Source organism: Styela clava, chromosome 1, assembly GCF_964204865.1.
Source record: "Styela clava chromosome 1, kaStyClav1.hap1.2, whole genome shotgun sequence".
NCBI classification, from domain to species: domain Eukaryota; kingdom Metazoa; phylum Chordata; class Ascidiacea; order Stolidobranchia; family Styelidae; genus Styela; species Styela clava.
Window position 1 is genome coordinate 26,373,446 of NC_135250.1, and position 21,480 is coordinate 26,394,925.

The 21,480-nt window shown below is 35.0% G+C and overlaps 1 protein-coding gene across 1 annotated transcript in view; it reads right to left on the reverse strand.

The window, feature by feature from the left end:
- The window catches only part of LOC120335086 (uncharacterized), a 32,569-nt gene extending 12,246 nt beyond the window's left edge, over positions 1-20,323 (reverse strand). The window contains exons 1-19 of the mRNA XM_078112965.1: positions 20,194-20,323; positions 18,489-18,645; positions 16,611-16,730; positions 16,013-16,128; positions 13,141-13,407; positions 12,062-12,164; positions 10,814-10,928; positions 10,183-10,365; positions 9,478-9,682; positions 8,842-8,950; positions 8,369-8,497; positions 7,688-7,855; positions 6,274-6,368; positions 4,902-5,007; positions 4,554-4,628; positions 4,067-4,155; positions 3,668-3,804; positions 2,826-2,922; positions 249-313 (exon numbers count right to left, since the gene is read on the reverse strand). Of these exons, the coding sequence (XP_077969091.1) occupies positions 249-313; positions 2,826-2,922; positions 3,668-3,804; positions 4,067-4,155; positions 4,554-4,628; positions 4,902-5,007; positions 6,274-6,368; positions 7,688-7,855; positions 8,369-8,497; positions 8,842-8,950; positions 9,478-9,682; positions 10,183-10,365; positions 10,814-10,928; positions 12,062-12,164; positions 13,141-13,407; positions 16,013-16,128; positions 16,611-16,730; positions 18,489-18,645; positions 20,194-20,251 (2,394 nt within the window). The 5' untranslated portion in view covers positions 20,252-20,323. The remainder of the gene's footprint in view (positions 1-248; positions 314-2,825; positions 2,923-3,667; positions 3,805-4,066; positions 4,156-4,553; positions 4,629-4,901; positions 5,008-6,273; positions 6,369-7,687; positions 7,856-8,368; positions 8,498-8,841; positions 8,951-9,477; positions 9,683-10,182; positions 10,366-10,813; positions 10,929-12,061; positions 12,165-13,140; positions 13,408-16,012; positions 16,129-16,610; positions 16,731-18,488; positions 18,646-20,193) is intronic.
- Between the last annotated feature and the right edge of the window lie 1,157 nt (positions 20,324-21,480).

Consider the following 21,480-nt stretch of genomic DNA (forward strand, 5'->3'; position numbering starts at 1 on the left):
AGTTACTATTCAGGGTTTAAGCCAAATATTCGACGAATGTTTTTACACAAAAAAAGAATATGCAATTCAAATAAAAAAAAGGTTTTCAAATTTTCTTCAAGTATAGAAATTTATGAACAATCTCTATTTTAATGTATTTTAGATTGTATATACAGTAGTACCGTTTTACAGACGAGGTTACGAAAAAAAAATCCTGACTAGGTTGTACAAATAATACTAAAGAAAGCAGACCGACAGAAATAACTTACATTTATGAAACAGGCGTTGATGTAGCCAGATTTCGCCCCGGTTAACGGAACTCGGGTATCATCAACTAAACAGAAAATGATAGAACTTATTCTTTAAAACTTGAATCGGAATAAATCGTGTTGTCAAAAACTTTTTTGCGTGGCTAACCAAATGAATCAAAAGTAAATAAGTTTTGTTTGTTAGTTCAAATAAAAATTCGAAAAACTTTTGTAAGAATATAAATTTTTTTTCCGAAAATATTACTTAGCCGGGTGCGATCCAACCGACCAAAAACTTTTACTATAGCGCCAGCCTCCATAAGCCTCCTTTTGCGTTAATGGTAATGTCTGCTGAGTATTTTTTAACAAACAGTGTTTGTTACAGGTAAAATGTTTTACCGTAGTAACTTGACCCATTAATTTTTTATTTTTCTGGTCTTGCCAATCGTGTTTAGACTTGCTCTCGTTTATTTATTTATTTGTTTATGTTAAGAGCATCAGACCGAGAAAAAGTGTGAAGTTTTTGTCAATATTGGTGCAATACTCTCTTATAACAGCTGTTTTACATTCATGCGCTTGTTAATATTATTGTGTCATACTTGATGTCCAATTTGTTGGTGTCGGAGGCAGAGCACCGAGGCCCTCTGGCGACAGAAGTTTCTTTTTTATATGCTGACTAAATGCTACAGTTACTTTGTGGCATAAATTTGCAAATTGTTGCTTATGATATTTAGGGAAATTTGTAGTTTAGGGTTATTTAGGTTCTAGTTGAGTTGTATATCAGGGGCAGATTATAATATTTGATTGTTTTTGTGTCTTGCACCTAAATTTAAGTCCTGTTGTTGGGCTGGAGACACAATTATATTGTAACCACACACTGTAAAAACATCATCATCCACATCACATTTAATATAATGCACACATTATTTACTGTATTAAACTGCAATGATACTTGCTGTGGAACTTTTTTCTATTGTGGAATTTTTATCTGATTGAAATTTTATTAGACTGTGACATTTATATAGTGTACTTATACTTTCATTACAAGTTGGATGTGTTTGTGTGTGCGTTACTGCTGTGTCAAGGATTAGCTACTGAATGGTATTTACAACACCGGCCAATAAGTAGAAATAGGACCTGTAGAACCTCTGACTTTACAGTAATTACTAACATTTTATGACTCGCGGCCTCTTTCCGGAGGCTTTAAGCATCCATGATTCTTCTCCCACTGTTTATCATTCCAGTGGTATATATAGTTTGATTTTAAATATTTGATTCCAAATCCCAGTATGTTTAAACAATTCCTGCTCAACAAAGTGAAAATACCCAGTGAAATAACCGTATCAAGCAATCGAACTCAGAAGAACGGGGAGTTTTTTTTAAAGAGAGAAGTATAATTATTTTTGCGTCCAACGTTGTGGTCCCCACCAACTGCTCTGTGCCTTCTTGTTGGGGTTCGTAACCGCTGATTTAGATAAAATGTCGGGATTATAGCATTGGTATCCAAATCAAAATGGATTTAAATAACATTCGCATATTCCGTTCACCACTTGATTTTGTAAGGTCCGACGGAAGAATACTATAGGACTAATAAAAGTCGGTTCCAATTTTTCTGGCTTGCTTCAAGAGTCATTTACTTTCACACAACAAACACATTACAGGAAACAGGGAAGTTACGTGAGTAAGGCGCTTTTGTCATTGAATATGTTTTGAACCTATCGCTGAACTCTCTAACTAAATGCAAAAAACATATTGCTGACCACGAACTTTCACACACTCGGACTTTTATGCAATGTCAACAATAAATATTTCATAAAGTATATTTATAAATATCTACGTAAGATGCATTGACATGAAACTCATACATAACTTTCGAATTACCAATTACATCGCAAGTCGTCATTTGCGGCCTACGTAGCCTGTTTCTTGGATCGTTTAATGTCTAAAACAGCGGTTCACAACCCGGGGGCCCATGGCCCACCAAGGGGGCCGCAGATCAGTTGGATTGGAGAGGGGGAAATGCTAGGCGCAAAAATGATTTCACTTCTCCCATCATAAGCAAACTCTCAGTTCGTCCTGGTTTTATTGCTTGATATGGTATTTTACAAAGTGTTTTCACTTTGTTGAGCATGAACTATTTGAACCTGATGGGATTTGAATTCGAACAATCAAAATAACACTATGAATACCACTGAAATGATAAACAGGGGGCCATGAGTGCTGAACTCCTCTTGAGGGGGGCCACGCGCCATAAAAAGTTGGCAACCACTGGTCTGAAACAAAAAAAAAAAAACGGTGCGCTGAAATCACGAAATTTTGAAATGCGTTTGCGAGAACCAGCGCAAAACCCTGAATTCCACCTCAGCATATAGCTTACCAAAAATGTTAACTCTTATTTTGATGATGATCTTGTTGCCGTGGAGATTGAAAGGTTTAATTCGGTGCTCCTGTGGTATGTGCACCAAGATGGCGCACGACCTAAACATAGTCTGTATACCAGGTTAGGGTTCAGGCTGTGCGCCATCTTGGTGCACATACTACGGGAGCCTTTAATAATACATAAAATGTAACAAAGTTGATGAAAGTAATTGCACTTACATGGCAGTATATTTTTATATCGATTTTTCTTCCTCAAAGCCTCATTGGACGCAAACTTTTTTGTTCCGCCATATCTTGCTGCCTCTTGAAGAAGTTTCTGTAAATAATTGTTAACATTTATTATTATAGTCATGGTCAATTTATGTTTTCCTTCCAGTAAAAAAAAACTTTATGCAAAATTAAAAAAAGTGTAAACACACAATTAACCAGAGAAGGGGGAGCCTAAACAAACAAAAGCTGGGTATTATCAAGCAGCGACACTCAGGGTTCAAATATTTAAAAAAAAAGGTGTGAGGTTGAAAAATATTGATTGTCAGAGCATTGCTATTATTGATGAGCGTTGCTTTCCCAGGTAACCAACCAGTACCAATATATGAGATAGCTCATAGAAGATAAACATTCGGCTCACTAGCTGTATAAAGATGAATAAATACACTAGATAAAGATTCAAACGGGTTTTATGAAAAATATAGCCAGCGTAGTAAGGCAAAGGAGGAAATGGAATTCCATTGTAAGATCACAATGCAGTGCTTATGAGATGGCGTCGTTGCTAAAAATGAAAAAAAAAATTGTGACTCAATAATGCCAATTCGTGACGCCATATTAGGCCACAAAATAGGAAGGAAATGTACGTGACGTGCGAGGCTGTGAATATCTTAACATTGTCTGAAGCATCCATGGGCGTTAAAGCATAAATAAAATTTGGATTTTTGTCACAAGGTATGTATGAAGACTAAAACTTTAAAAGGATGCGCTCAGAACGAATTTGTATATTGCTATTTGATAATGTAATTTTTTACATTTTGTCATCTACGCCAATAATTTGTTTCAGTTATATTTACCTGAAATTGCTCCAAAAACAGTCTGTTTTCTCTGACCTTCATGGAGTTGTAAATCTTCTCCAAGTCAGAAATAGAAATTGATGTTTCTGTTTTTCTCTCAGCTTTTTTCGGCACATAGTTCACATAAGCGTCTTGTCCTGAATATAAAGGGAAGGAATGAGTTAACCCATCTGATTTAAGTCAAGACTCCTCACTCTGGGATGTAAAAAAATTGGACTCCGACTTCAGCTACTAACCCCAAGAAAATCAAATTTTGACCACAAAAACTTTAAAAATGTCCGAAGCCGCTAGACGTCTATTACTTATATTATAGTTTTCGAATTCCTATGAGGGGCGATATAACTCCACAACATTAAAAAAAAATTCATTTGACATCTTTTATCACGGAAGTTACAATACCTTCTTCTATATGTACTTCATTAGCAGTTGGTCTTCGTGGCTGTACAGCTGGCGGGGCTCTTGGGGCATCGTTGCTGGCATGTGAAGCACTGTACATGAAATAAAGAAGATAGCCTTACGGAAGAAGTTTCTTTTTACATGATGAATAAGGGCAGCTACAATATTTCTAAACTTTCGCAACCAACACTCTGTATCCTGGTAAAATCATAGTATGGTTAAAAATAGGTAGTCCTTGATAATAAATATACTTTTATTGACATAACTGTAGGTAGAATCCGCATTGAACCAAAAACGAGTTTTAATATAACAAATGTTATTTTTTTGGATCAAAACCACCGTTTCTTTAAACTAATCTTTCGGCCCTCTAGGCGACCACGAAGTGGTTCTCTAAGGTTCATATGCAAAAGGCTTCACCGGAAATCGTTAACAATGACCAGGGTTTGTCGATGTTATTACCTCCTTTCACTATTTTATGTGACGAACTTACATGTTCGGTGTCGGTGGAACAGGATTGTCAAATCCAGACGGCTGAACTTCGGTCTTCGTTGCTTGGTTGTTTTTTCTAAATTGATTAATTATGAAATCTTCATTAATAAAATTGCCATAACGACTTTAAACATAATTACACTGTTAAATACTCGTAATAGCAAGCAATTTATTTGAGACAACTTAAGTCAAATAAAATAAATGAGCAAAGTAAAAAAAGATTGATATATTTTCTGGTGAGCTAAATCGTTTGAAAAGGCGGAAAAGAGTGAAACGAAGACTCTGGTAATGTTAAAATACAGTTTAAACATTATGAGCTTGTTTATGCATTTTGGTATGATAGTCTCACCTTTTTTTCATTATTACGATAATAATTATAATTCCAACTATGAGAATAAGCACGACCACGGCAATGATAGCAAATATCCAGCCGGGTGTTCCGCCGTTTTCATCACCTGTAAAAATAAAAAAAAAGTAAGACTCATCTACTTTCGACTGATATTGAATAATCTCTTTCCGATCTATTCAACAGTAGAAACATGCTTACCCCTACATGTACTCTGCATCAGTTCACATTTTCGACATTCGTAGGGAAGTGCTCATTAGAGGTTCCTATACTCGGAGTCACGAGTAAAGTTTAGTTACCCATTCAATTATTGAGTCAGGTCAATCACTGAGCTAAGATGTACGGTTACTAAAGTAGGAGTCCGAGTCACTTCATTTTGATAACTCGAGTCATTTCGACCCGCGTCACGAGTCAAGTTATCTCATGGCTCATCGTGAGTCGAGTTTGAAGTGAAGTCAATTATGGAGTTGTGTCTCACTGGCGTTTATGGGAATATGAGTCATTCAATTAAGAGGACTCGAGTCTCTTCTATTTTTCCCAACACTTTGGTGACCTATATCCATTTATGTTAACGTTACTGGTTACTAGACTATTCGTTTTTGCGACTCGGTTTACGTATTCAAGTGAGGGGTAACTGATTTCTCTCACATTCAAGCCCCTAACATGAAAGGAGTAACTAAAAAGATGAGCTTTTTGAACCCCGTCTAAAATTAGTTACCGCATGAGAGTTCATGCCCTGCCAGATAAAAACCTGCATATCGCTTCACATTGTCCTCGGGATTATTATACGAACTATATTTCGTTCTTAGATATAATATAACTAACAATTTTTTTCAAACAATACGGACTTTGTAGAAAGAAATTAACATGAAAATACTACAGAATACAGGGCGCCCATCTCCTCTCGGAGCAAAGAAGAAGCAGAACCTATACATTTCTTAATTAGGACGCTTTGCACGAAAGTTATGCTCTCTCTAGAATATGTTCCAAATTACAAGGGTTCTGCTTTATTGGGGTTGGCCTTTACGACTTTGTAAACTGCAAAAAATATTTCAATTTCGGATACAAATATTGTATTTTTTACCGTTGAAAGCATTCACTGCACAATTATGAGACAGTTTTGATACAACATAGACCACAATAAAGTGCAAACCACGGATTGTTGCAAAACCGAATTGAGTAACAGAATTTACAAGAATCATTTAAACTATCACGTTTTTTCAAAACAAAGTATTTCTGAACAAATCGTAATTCATATCGCAATTATAATATAAGTTACAAGATTAACAATATATTTGAACAATATACTTAATTTCAAAAATATATCTGAATAATTAAAAAAAAATCATTTTTATCGATATATGTTTGAAGATACCTGTACCATCTTCTGTTGCCCATTTCAAAGTAATTTCCGGGCTTCGTAAGAAGTATACTTCATCACCAGATGGTGTGGAAGTCACAACTGAAACTCTAGAAAAAATTTAAAATTTTTATTCCCAAGTATTCAACCTATTGATACTTTCCACTTTGAAAGTATTTCTGATGTATATGTATGTATACGAGAAAGAGTATACAAAACTTTTTTTCTTGTTCAGCATATCTGACATATTTTGTTACAACTCAAGTGAGGTGACAGACTTTTGTTGATCGACGTACGTCAAGTCACAGATTATTAATCTTATTATGGCATTCTTGATATACAAACGAGAATATCGGTCAGAGACCGAAGACTTATCGATCGAAAGTTAGGGGATCCCCGAAAACAGCGCTCTTACTCCATAGTGACACCTTGTGTTCCATTACTAATTAAATAATAACTCGCTAATTATTTGACATAATTCGCCCAAAATCAATAGGCTTCTGGTACGAGATAAGATGAATGCACATGCAAAATCTGGAGCAGATTCAATCTCGCTTTCGTGAGATATCGCGTGCATCTAACGAACATACAGACAAACAGACATACAGACAGACAAATACCTATATCGATAAGTAGTAACGAGTACTAGAATATTCATATTCAAATTACTCGTGATATCAGTCAATATAGTAATAGTACTTTACGATAATAGACCTGTGTTTTCAGCATTTGCCTTGTACAGATATCATTGGATATTCAACGATAATCCAAAGTATTAACTGAGCTTCAGTTGTAACTTCAAGGTTATTTTCCAACAAAACTACTGAAATTTCCAGATGCCAAAAATGTAAAGTAATTTTCATTTTTTTGAACATTTATTTTTTGAATTCCCCCTTTATTGAAAAAAAAAATTGAAATATCTTCAATTCGTGATTATATTTTGTCGATTTTTAAAATTTTCGTTTCCAAATTCTATTTCGCTATACTTTTTGTTGATAATACTCGACGTCTTATATTTATATTTCGCTTTTTTATACTTAAATCAAAAACGTTATGGGACATGGGATTTAAACATTAGTGTTTATCATGAAAATGAACAATAAATAGCCCATTTTCAAGTTCACATACATGTACTCTACAGATTTCGGCTTGTCAGTCACTCGATTCTTTCTCGTATTGCAGACTCTGCGTAATTCCCTTCGTCTTATTAAGTAACGTCAATTGTCAACTAAAACTACCTCAAGCCTCTTATCAAACGTTTTTAACACCTTTATTGCGAGCAAACACACATATCACCCTTTAACGCGTTATTGGCTACTTTATGCTTTTTTTCATTTTAATACGCATTTATTATTACCGGAGGGCTCTAGAACTTGCTTCGAACAAACTTACATATACACACACATATATATATATAATATACACATACTTGTATTTTTCTCCTTTGATAAATCTATTATTTTGTCCAACAAATACATTTCCGTTCTGTGTTGATCGTTTCTTCCTTTTCCTTGAACTATTAATACCAGTATCGTTTGCGTCACATGATGACTCAGATTCGTCTCCGAGAATGATTTTCATTTCTTGCTCGTTCATTCTGTAATATTCAATGGAGTTGTATCAGACTTAGCATGTGTTTGCCTTACAGAAACAGACAACATAGCGCAAAGAGTTTTGTTAATGGGAGATTCTGGAAAATTAAAATCTACTTATATTTTTATTGATTTATTAACTGTAATATTGTTGAAGATATGTGTACGACGTTCCACACGACACGTTTGGAAGTCTAATTGGGGTAGGTTCAAAATTCTTCGATGCGATATCTGTGTTGTATTTACACAACAAAACACAACATAAATTAGTCAAATTCGTGACATTCACACAATAGTAGAATGTTTTCCAATATGATAAATGCAACAGGTGTATAATGTTAAAAATGTAAACAAAAGCTCAGATAACCGGAAGTTGAATTGAACTTGAACTAAAAGAACTAAATTTGAATTTGTACCTTTTTGTATTGGGTTAGTTTGGAGTAACATCAAGCGGGCAAAACAATTCTAAACCAAACATATAGCCTTGAGGATATATAAAAATGAAATTCCACAACTACCCTGTGACTGGTATGGCCATTGCAATATATTCTCCGTCTTCTGAAGATTTGTTCACTTCTTTCAAATTGTCCAATGAAACTTTAGCAGCAACCTCCGATCCAGTTTTCCGAACGAGCACCAACATGCAACTGTTCGAATTTATGGAAAGAAGTTAGAAAAACTATTTTTTATGAATATCAAAAAAATTCTCCTTAAGGGTCGCTTGTGTTACTAAATTAAATATAAACTTCATCTAAAATTTGAACATAGAAATTTATCAAAAGCTTGATTTATTAATTCTTCATCAACATTATATTTATATTTATCAACTCTAGATATACAATGATTACTTGGGAATTTTTGTCCAGTTATATTCCAATCAACATCATAGAAAATCTAGTTCAGAGCTCAAAACATTGCTTTGTGCAATAATGTATGTTTTATACGATCTTGAACTTATTCTCGAAAAATCCTCAAATTAGGTTGATTGTACCTCACGAGTCCGTTTGTTTCATCTGGTCGCGGCAAAGTCATTTCTTTAGTTCCATTTTCATTTATAACATTGTTTTCAACAGGCTGAAGTGAAGATACTTCTACAGGTGCTGTTAAATTATCATATTTTTATCTCTCAGAAATGTTGGGGATATTGACAGTTATTGCAATAAGCAAAAGCAAAAAGGGTTCAAGTAGAATAACTTTCTTTGAGTCCGAAAGGCAATGTCGGTTCACAATGATGAGAGCATTCTTGGAGGTGTGTTTAGCAGTGTATTTAATCGAGTCAGTGAATCTACTCGAGCCAATGAATGTACTCAAGTAAGTGAATCTACTCGGACCAGTGAATCTAAGTGCCAAGATAAATGTTATCAATACACACACAAATAAATCTATTTTGACTTTTGGTATAACTTTGGATTGACGCAAGAGGAAATATTAGTTTCAAGGTGACTCATATTTATTCATTTTACTTTTGTTCTCAAAATATACCATTTGTGTATCATGATCACATTATATATATTGTGTTACACAAAACGAAACCCGGAAAGTTATTATTTGGTTTTTTGATGTCACCCTGTAGTTACAATTGTCAGTGGTTATAATCTCATTAGCTTTATAATACTAATATTTATACCTTTTGGTCTTCCAGTGCAAAGTCCACCAGAATCGATTGATTGACTCGCTCCGGCACAATTGAATATTTTTATCGAAGCTGAATAATTGCGATTTGGGTCTGGTTGAAAGGAATGCGGCAACGATGATGTTACATTGATCAAGTTGTATGTTGACTGCTTATTGGAAACTCGGGACGTAGCCAAATACGAAGTTAAGTTAACTTCCTGTGAAGTAAAAGGAAAAATTGAGATGGAAAAGTAATGTGACTACTAAGGCGCACGTTTAATCAGCTCACAGGCAAAAGTTATATAGGCGTAACGTATATAGTGTCGTACGTGTTTATCTAAAAGCACAGTCTGTATAAATAATTTGCATTTTGCGCTTAAAGTATATGATATCACATATAAAATCTAAATACAGGTTTCAAAACTAATTTTTTGGAATTTTCCAATTTAATTTCATTCACTCTATTGTCTCGAGTCGAGAGTCAGAGTCAATATTTCCATTGAAACAGAGAAGTATCTAAGTATCTGCTATAAAGAAAGAATTCAAACGTGAGATTGAGGTATCCAAACGACCAGGTCAAAATTTGTGTGCATCCAGAGAGCAAATTATCATCACCATAAAGTAATCTAACTTGGTTGGGGTTTAGTTTGTATACCAGACCATTCTATCTATTCTGAGATGCAATATAAATCAAATTGAGTCAGCGATATATACTTACAACGTTATACGTGCCACCAATCTTTGCACTGTTTGGAAATGTCCAATCGATGACACAAGTTTGATTCTCCTTGATCTGTTTAGTAGACGAAGACTCAGCAGACAACGTTGCTCCCCCTGTTTTTTCGCTTTCTGTGGCGGAATATTTGGATGGACAATTATATTTTGTTACACATGCAGTTATCTGAAAAATAAAATTAATATATAATGAAAAACTTGTATTATTATTATACTAAAAAGACGTAAATTTGCACGATTGTAAGTTTCTAAGAAACTTTTTGATGAAAAGTTCTCTCTGATCGTCTGCCACAGTAAAAACGGCGCTCCAGGAGTGTGTGTATCAATATGGCGGCAATTAATTAATCGCCTACTTTACATCAAGTTGTGTAAAGGAACTGAGGTCTATGGGCAGGAAGTATATTTGCTTAGCTGTTACAGACATTCCCCGAACTCGTAGTGAAAATAAAATAAGGAAATTTGGAATAAAATTATGGCCTAACCCTAACCTGATACACATACTACGTACTTGACGAGCATGTTGTATCAAGGCTATTCTTATGTAAAGAGAAAACTGATTGCAACCCAAATAAATATAATCAAATAAACCGTTATAAGAAACCATTATTTCTAACCTTGATTTGATAGGTTGTGGTTGGCGACAAACCGGGTATTGTGGTTTCTTGATTCTCAGATGTTGTTGAATTCGCCCATCTTGTTGATCCACCTGTGGTCGGACTTACTTCGATCCTGAGAAATAGAATATAAATTCAGTAAAATCCATTATGTATTTGTAATTAATTCGCACATTGCCCTTTGGTTGAAATTATTTTCATCACGTCATAGCCAACATTGATATATTTAAAAAAAAAACTGATTTAATTGCAACACATTAATCGCTAATGCCAAATGAAAAATATAAGAGCTTTTGGTAAAATTCGCGCTATTAGTTAACGAAGGTGACGAAACACGAAGCTGAGGTTAATGTTGATGCTGCTGTGGTGTAAGAACTGCCTCAAGATGGTACTATAACGTAAGGTCTACCGCACTATAACGTAAGATCTACCTCAAACTAGTACTTTAGCATGAGGTCTACAGGGCAGTCTCAGGGGCTGGGATGTGCAACCTTTAATCCACGAGGGCCAGATACAAACAACTGGATGAAACCGCGGGCCGCGCCTCCACCTAGCATATGTTTTCTAGTAGTTCCAGACACAAAGATTTTGGTTGTTGATCTTGTGACATGCGTTGTTCGCTTTGCACAAACTCAAATATAAGCATTGCAACGCAAATAAATTGGAATTACTAGCACATACTAGATTAAAAATAAAAACTCGTTTCGCGGACCCCACGCCATTCAAAAGTGGCGCTTCTTAGCGGGCCGCACAAGTTTTTCTTGTTGGCCGCATTTGGCCCGCGAGCCGCAAGTGGCACATCCTTTTTTATAGGACAAGATCTACCTCAAGCAGGCACTATAGCGCTAGGCGTACCTCTGCATTCTCTATATCTAATGGATTTTAGTTATTTCTAAACATTTATTTAAGAGATAAACACTTAATTTATTGTCGACTCTTGTACAACACAGCCGAAAGACTAGTGTTGACGGTCACTCACTCAACGGGCTCATAAGATAAACTTTCCTTTTATTGAAACCATATATATATATTACAACACAATGATATATTTGTGAGAACTAGTTTGTACAAAATTTGACATCTTGTACGCCAGTCTCGGGACTAGCTGGGGCGCAAAAACAGGGTGAAATAAATATGTTGCTTTATTTAGTATCGGTGGCTTGCTTATAGCATTATTTAGAATGAAATGTAAAAACAAAAGAGAAAAAGCAGATTTTGTCTGATAAATAATTATAAAGACAAACTCACTTGTGAGGGAATCCTACAGCATTTATATGTGGTTGCCATGAGATGAACAAATCAGAATTGCAGGCGTTATTCGATATTTGATGGATTGTAGGTTGTCCATCCACTAAAACATGGAAAAAAAAGAATAAGTCATAGAACGAATAGAACTCGTCCTTGGAGGCAAAGTGAACATATGAATCGTTTAGATAAATTCTCGTTGTTGTTGTTGTTGTTGTTAGGATGATTGTGGTTTTTGAGGAAACGTTGCTTTTCTCCGATTTCAAATTTTAAGCACACAAAGTAGGTTCGGAGATGTTAAAAAACTAATATTTCTAATTCTATTTTTAATTTACTCGAGTTTCTGGCTCGATATTCAGCCATTACTTTACGAATATTGAGCCTTCACGTGGCATTTTGTCAGACCAGTCCGTAATCATTTCGCCTAAACCCGTTCTCACCCTACGAAATTAGTGGACAGAATGAGTGGAAACCAAGTGTACAGGGGATCGTTTAAAATTGTACTCATTGTCGGGGTGCTTGTTGTTGTTAAGAAAACATTGCTTTTTTTTGAAAACAAATGGCTAATCGAATTCAAATTTTTAGTAGTCAAAGATGCCAGCCGCCAAGAGACTATTACTTTTATTTTATTAAAATTAGTTTTGAGTCATATTTAATGGATCCGATATCGCACCCAAAATTGTCATGTGGTGAGTGTGAGTGTTGTTGCTTGATGACATTTTCACAAGTCACAAATTGGACCTCCAGGAGTATGCGCACCAAGATGGCGCACAACCACACACACAGTATGTGTGTACTGGAATTCAGGTTGTGCGACATCTTGGTGCGCATACTTCTGGAGCACCTAAAGTTTAACATAAATAAATTATCTTTTCGCTATTTCAATTTTCTATGTACATTTTGTGATGACAAATAAAACTATTGGGTAACTGACAATGGAAATATTTTATTCTGTGGTGTTTGGTCACCTTCATTACGCTTTTCCAACGAACTTTCAGCAAACTCGGAACTCATCTAACATCTTATATAGTATCCGCACCGATGCGCGATCTCCGTGTCTATATATTAGTAACTATATTCACCTTCATATGATACAGTTTTAGTTTTCTCGGTTTGGCCAATTCGATAACGACATCGATAGGATCCCGCATCTGCAATATTTGCGTTTTGAAGATTTAAAGTTGCTGATCCAGTTTGTATCGTTTGATAAACTCCCCGTGTAGTTTCGGTTGATACTTTGTTAGATGCTTTGTGCCATTCAACTTGTGTTGCAGTGCTGCAGTCTGTTGCTGAACACTTTTTCTGGTTTCCGTTAATGGTTTGTATTCTAACATGGGGACCCGGAAATACTGTTAAACACAATATTAAGTCAGATTACATTTTAAGGAATATAAAACACAAAAACTTTTTTTCCGAATACAAGGTTGACACCACACGATCATAACCATCAGCGTGAGGATCTTTTTGCTGATTTCTTGTTGTTGTTGCGAAAAAAACAAATCTATTTTCAACGCTACCAATTGACCAATCGTACTTTAAGATGGTTGCTAATTTTATTCTATTTAATTTATACAAATTCCTTCCGGTGTAGCCCGATATTTTTCCCAAAATTTTGCCGTTTTATTTCATTTAAAAGTGCACAAATTTTTTGTTTGGTCACACTCGGCCGTCTCTGTATCAGATCGTTTTAACAAACTCAGCTATCAGAACAAACAACCAAATTTTATTTTGAATTACTATTGTGCGAGTTCTTCATTCGGAGCACATGAAAACGATCGTCGTTTTCTACCACACTTCATTAGACAAGCATTCGTTTGGATACCAGATATTAAGTTTTTTAATTTATGAAGATAACATAATTGAGACATAGTGAGTGTTAAATAGTGTTTGTACACGAAATGATTTTAAAAGGTGTTCAATATATATATGATAAAACACGTCAAATAGCGAACTGTAATAATTCTTTATATTTTACAATATTACTTTCAACATAATATTTACAATAGAGTTTGGGGGGGTCCGGAGGTATTTGTATTAAGATGACGCACAACCTGGTACACATGCTATGTCCAGGCTGTGCACCATCTTGGTACGAATACCTTGGGAGCACCCATTTTGCTTCTAACCCGGCATTTAAGCCTTCATATTCTCAATGCCTAATATATTTAAGCCCTAATTTCTAAAATCAGGATTAGATTGCGCACTCTCAAAGATAAAGCTTTAAGCTATTTAAAGTAACCTCATAGGCTTACTAAGAATAAAATATGATGACCTAGATTTTATATCAATAAGTCTACTCGGACCTTTCTCTGAGTCATCGTTACGTTTTACGCAACAGTCATAACCAAATTTGATTTTCGAGCGACGTATGTGCTCGATCGGGCGTTAGAATTAATTGTATTTTCTGTAATTATTTTTCTATATCCAATCATAACCGAGTTGAATTTAGCTCAATTGGGAATTGGTTTTCTACAACCTGTTTAAAAAGTTATGTTTAACACTTTCAAATGCTTATTATTTATACTTTTCTTTTATTTATACTTCTCAAGCAAAGTATCTCCCCTTTCAATCATATGACACGCAAATATTAAAATTAAAAAATGGTCAAAATATAGCCGTAGAAACTAGTTAAGAATAAAAATGTTCCTAATTTTATCTAATTCAAGCAAGTGGGTGCCCGGGATCACCGCTGATACACGAGTCGGCCCGTATTTCAGTAAACCGTTACCATCCACGCAAAATTGAACCTACAACAACAGCGTACTGCAGTGACCGAGATAACGTAACTGCCGGTTCATTTTGAGCGCTGGGCTTTTCGTCGGTAATCTTTTGGTGAGCGGTATAGAGTAGACTATAGACCAGTACTCTTCAACAGGGGTTCCGCGGAACCCTAGGGTTCCGCAACACATGCAGTGGGGTTCCGTGAGTTTATAAGGTTCCATAGGGGTTTTGCGTAAAGGAAAAATTGACTGCTGGGCCAGTAATGTTGCAAAAAAATGATTATTCTTTTTTTCCGTTTTTGGATGAATTTCTTAGAGCGCAACAGCAAGAAGGACTCTTAGGTATCCGTAATGATAATAATTCGGAGGAAACCTTCAAAAAACATGAGAAGGAATATTTTTGGATTTCTCTTCACAAAGAGGGTACAGCCATTGCAAAAGAAGCATTAAAACTTCTGTGTCAATTTCCCAATACCTATTTGTGTAAATCAGCATTTTCTGCTTTAACAACTAATAAATACAAAAAAAAGTTTTTAAAGAGTGTAGACATGAGTATGAGAATTGCTTTGTGCGACGTGGAGCAACGATTCAAGTAGATTGCAAAGGAAATGCAAGAACAACCTAGTCATTGAATTTCACGCTTGTTACCTTATTTCTGTTTCGTTGTTGAAGTAGAAATATTTGAATTTCAAACATTTGTGTTACGAGTATTTCTTGTTTTATTTTCGGTATTTGGGGTTTCATAAAAAACGAAAAATGATATCAGGGGTTCCGCAATAACAAAAAGGTTGAAGAGCACTGCTGTAGACTATAAGAGCGTCTAATAATTAATCACGTCCACTAAAATTTCCAAGGCTTTCCCAGTTCATCGATTTAAGAGGTAAAAATGGTTTGTTCGAAAGAGTATATACATATACGGAAGGTAGCGATTAAGGAATTTTAATTATCGAGGTTGTTTACGAGAATGGCGACACATTGTGAATTGCGAAAATGAAGGAATACTCCATCAATTGGTCCATTTGTTTGGTGATGCCATGGAAACGAAACACTAATCCAGATTTTCGATGAAACGCACATTGTCGGGTTGACAGCATAACCTACGGTAGAAATTTCAACCAGATCGGCCCAACAGTATAGCTAGACGCTACACAGACAGACAGAATGACTCTGTTTTATTTAAATCTTTACTAGAAGGGAAATTATAACAAACAATCATAAAATAATCAAATCTTACTTTTCTGACAAATGTAGTAGGCGCTTAAATCACACGATACATCAACCCACAGGTACGTTTGTCTGCCAACTGCCAAACAGTCTTCATTGCCAACATTGTTTGGTTGATTCGATTTCCTGATAAATCCAGATGTCGTAACAAAACCAATTTTATTGCTTCAAATATTACTTTTTTCCGAAATTAAATAATAGGCAGCTATTTCAAACAAATCATGTCAAACACTATTGTTTTATGATCTACTGTGCTGCTATTACAACCAACTATTTCGTTAACACGTGAGGTTTAGAAATACTGAAATGGAAAATTTCCAATCGTCGTCGTGAAATGCGCCACTACTGATTATACCAACCAGATCGCATTGACAAAATTATATATTTTTTAAAATGCATATTATAGAATTCACAGATTTTTTTATTATAAATATTTAAATTTATATTTGGCCAAAGAATTTTGATAAATAGCTACTTGTTTAGCAACAATCAACTCATTTTGCTAGCCATGAGATTGTCAATGCCGATCACCGTACATACCCAATTCTACAATGATAAAAACGAATGCCGTCACTCCAAGCCAATGTATGAAATGAACAAGAACAAACCAGTTCTGATATCCCGATTCGTTTCTCATTATCACATTAGTACCATCTTGCCATTTCCAATCTCCTTCTTTAGCTAAGTCGTTTCCTCCGATGTAAAAGGTGTTAACCTCAAGTTGTATGCTAAGAATATATATATTTTATTAGTTTTTTTTTTATACCGGAGCTCTTAAATAAAATAGAAAGAGTATGGTGGGCGAGATGGACAAAATATCGGCAATCGCCCAAGAATTTATCAAAGATCAAATTTTGAATTGGCGCCAAAACAAAAAATAAATAAAATTTTAATTGTTGTACATTGCGTTCCTCAGATAAGAACATTAATTAATTGTGATTACACTACCCAAATAAACGATTGATATCGTCGTATATGCATTTCTGCACATAAATAAGTTTTGGGTTCTTCAAAGTATTTAAAGTTTAATACGTATATACCAATAATGGGTGCATGTAGGTACCGAGTGACATGACTGTAAGTCCTGTCAAGTCCGAATTTTATCGCCAGTTAAGACTTACATTCCCAGTTAAAACCTGACCTTTTCCTCGTCCAACCTAATCTACCTTAACCTGTGACACATTTTTGCATTCTGTCATCTAAACGTCATCTAAAAATGAGGGTGTTGATGCATTCTTATACAAATACTGAGATTTTTTAACAAAATTCAAATCGCACCTAAGAAGATTGAAAATAATAATATACTATAGATATAGTTATATCAGATAAATTTACTAATTTTTAGGTATGCTTTTATATCGTAACAAACTAATATTATTATTTATTGACAGTCAGTGGTTCAAAAGTCTCACTTGACACTTATCCATTCGAGCAGATTATTTTTTAATAATGAGATATTATTATTTAACGGTCTCAAACAACCCAGGCAAATTAAAAAGCATTCTTTCTACCCAGCGCTGCACACATCCCCATCTGTCGCGAGCAGGATAGGAGAGTCGGAGTTTGATGTGTTTTCACTTGATTCAGAGTCGGAGTAGAACTTTTTGATGCCGAAATTGGATTCGCAATTCTGAATTCCGTGTCGGGAGTCGAGGGAAAAATTATTTAAAAAAAACTTAAACTTAAAAGCACAAAACCCGGAATCGGTATGCAGAGTAAAAAAATTTCTAAATCAGAGTCGAGAGTCAGAGTCGATTGTCAATTTCAGACCAGATACCTGATGCTAAATTGCCAGGTTTTATTTGAAAAATACATGGTTCGTTTCTCCCACATCAATATTACCCTTCTATTTCAAATCCCTTTTTCTAACTCTGTCGTTTCCGCCCATATGAAATGCGATAACACAGCGTTGTTTGCTGTATAAAAATTGCAAGCTGGGGCAATAAAGGCTGCTAATTCTAAACCCACGATTCTAACTAAACGGATACGACGAGTATCAATAAACACAACATAAAATCTTTTAGAATTGGACTCTTAATGGACTACATGAACAGCAAATTTATTCAAACAAAGTAGTAGAGAATATTCATAATTTTGTTGGCACTTTCAATTTAACCAACTATAAACAATCTTGGGCCACTTGTGAAAGGTCAATAAAAACAAATTTGAAGAGGAACCTTTCCGCGCTATTTGATAAGTCTTTGGTGAACACTAATGGGAGACAACGACACTAAAGTAGAAGTTGCTGTAAGTAAAACTTGATACCCAGACAGACAGAATGACTGAGAATAAGGGTCACCTATATATCTGATAAGTTTGGGTTTTCATATATCTCTGGAAATGTCGTGAGTGTGACACTTTCTTTATACATGAGATTTTACCACAACAATAAAGGTCAGGAAGTCAAAAACCAATCTGATTGATTTTACGATACCCAGAATATACATTTTGAATAAATTAAAATCAAAATAGTTATCTCAACTTACGGGAATGCTGAGTTAATGACATTCGTTATTCTCTCATCATCAACTTTAGCCAAGTGACCTCCGAGATCTTCACAGAAAGATTTGGCGCTGTTGTAAGATTTTTTTTGTTCGTAAAAACGAAGTTCAAACCCATCAACACATTCTTTTTTCCAAGGATCTGAAAAAAAATTTGAAGGCACCAATTCGAATCAGCTAATTTCTTAATATTATCAGTTATATATTTGTTAATTGCAATCTAAATCAAAATTAGTTTAGCAGATTCATTGCCGAAGCAGGTCGACTACAATCAGTGGTGACATTCAGGAGGTTCGGGCGAACTTGTTCTTAGAATATTGCGATTTTAGCGAACCCTTGTTCTTGTTTTGTAAATTATTATAGAAAGCATTTTTTACATTCTCTTGCTTATGACGAATGGGGAGCTAATTCACACGTTGTCAAAATACAAAATACAAGTAATAAAAATCCGACACCTTTTTAATCTCGTTAAATTTTAACGTATTAGTTATTTTGTGGCTTCGCTAAAGCCGACTTGCGTTGTAAATAATATGGGGACCGAAATTCATATTTTCTATGGGAATATTGACTGATAAATCTACAATGCAGTATGAGAGCAATGACTGAGTGATCCAAGTTTCGGGCTAAATAATATGGTGGGGTCTCGTTTTATCTCTAAGGAAAAGTTTGCATTTTGACACTAACAGTGGTTTAGTCATATTCAATACTTTTATTGAGTAACCAACTCAAGTGTGCAAACAATGCTCTGGAGCAGGGGTGGCCAACCTACTTGGGACCGCGATCAACTAAAATCGTCAAAATAGCTCGAGATCGACTGATGAGTAATAAGGTCATACACAAAAATGAGTTTGAATATGCAGATAGATGCAGTTGCACACACGCATACAAGGAATTCTGCCGCTGCCAATAAGCTCAGTACATTGAGCGCGTTTTTAATAAAATCCCCAAAAATTCGTAATTTCACGTCCCATTCAATTTGTTAATTTGATTATATAATTATACTTGAAGTAAATGGTTCATCATTTGTTTGAGATTTATCTAAATCATACAATTCAGAATTAAGACCTGCCTAATTTTTAGCCGTATATAAGTGTTGGAAATTCTTCAAAAAGCTCAAACAAGTATTCATGTATTTTCAGAACAGCAAAAAATAAATATTCCCAAACCATAGATGTTACATGACTGCTCAAGCTGCTCCCTGGAAATTAGAAAGAATTGGGAATTCTGATGCCACTGCGAGTGAGACAAGTACTTCCCCACACTGCAGTAGTTATTGTGCGATCGTTCGTCAGTCGAGGCACACGATATTCGGCAAGTTAATTTCTTAAATTTGGCAGCGCCAAAACCGTACTTTGTTATGTAATAATATGCTCTATCTGCATTGCCCATGTTCAAATACTTCATGTGTATACTGATCTCATCGTATTTTGCACATACACACAGTACTGTGTTATTTTTGTTTTAAAAGCACACAACATACATTGCATGAAACTGGTTCAAGGCAAAATTTTGAGGTATGTTACCAAATTCTCAGACGTGGCGACGCGATCGACTACTCAAGACGCGGCAATCGACCGGCCGATCGCAATCAACGTGTTGGCCATCCCTGCTCTAGAGTTTAATGAAGGAGTAATTTAGTATGTTTAAAACTATTTCGATTTATCAGATTTTTATATAAAAATTCACTTACCCTGAGCTGATGCAATAGTGATGATCCACAGGTTCAAAACAGCCACGAGATGCTTCATCTTCAGTACTTGTCTATTCCATTGACAATAATACTAGGTTTTAAAAAATTTTACAAAATTTATTTTACTGCTATTGAATGAAAATGTTATTTATGTTAAGTCGGTAAAATTTCATCTGCTATCAGGTTGATCACCCCTTCATCTCTCTCTCTAAACTGGATGTCTTAAAAATGGGGTGACCCACTCTATATGATTACTCTAATCCCCGTCAAAGTATTACACCTAACCTAAGCTAAGAACATAGCATGAATTCCACTTCACATGCTTACTTGTACCACGTAGTTGCAGTAATATTTATATAGAACTCAGAACAGAAGACAGGCGTGCAAAATGGGCCAAGACATCGCTTCCATTCTCTCTCTTTGTTAAGATTGTAAAGACCGAGTAAATTGACACATCAGTTGAAGATTTCACATAAATAAAAATTTTCTCAGAAGAATATATAATTGCAACATAGACAATATTTTCAAGCGTTCTAGTTCGCAATCGCTATTTTACATAGTACAAACTACGTTAGTATTAGCGACATGTTGCTCACCTAATCTATTCCTGAAAACAAAAAGGTATGTTATCTAGATTCAAAAAATGAATTTCCACGCTTAAAAGATGAGCTTTAAAGAATAAAATTGCAGAAACTATACCGGAATATACCGGTATGTGGTGGTCCAGGAAATCCTGCAGCCCTAAATATATATTACAATCAAAAATACGATACGTGAGTACAGAGAATTGGCATTAAAGATACTTTGTGGGCGTTGGGAAACTAAATCCTGTTCAAAATAGCAAGGATTATTATGCCGGATGGTAAAAATATTAGTAAAGAAAATTTGATTGCCAAGTTATATTTCTTTGCAACTGTCGGCTAAAGCCTACCGTGTCTCCCCGAAAATAAGACAGGTTCTTATTTCTATTCTCTTTCGAAAAATTATACTAGGGCTTATTTTGGGGAAATGTCTTTTATTTTCCTTTATCAAAAACAAAATTGCAAAATAGGGAATTGGGAGATTTTCAAATATACAAAATATTAAAACCAATATTCATTCACTAATAATTAAAACGTTTTTATTAAAAAAAAATACTAAACACGGTTATTCAAAAATAACCATATCCTCCTCTGAAACGATTTGCAAGTCGCTAGAATACTAGATTAATAAATTTAATAAATATTTCAATCTTGAATCGTGGCGTGATCTTCACGTTATCTTGAACCTTACAATCTCTCACACGTT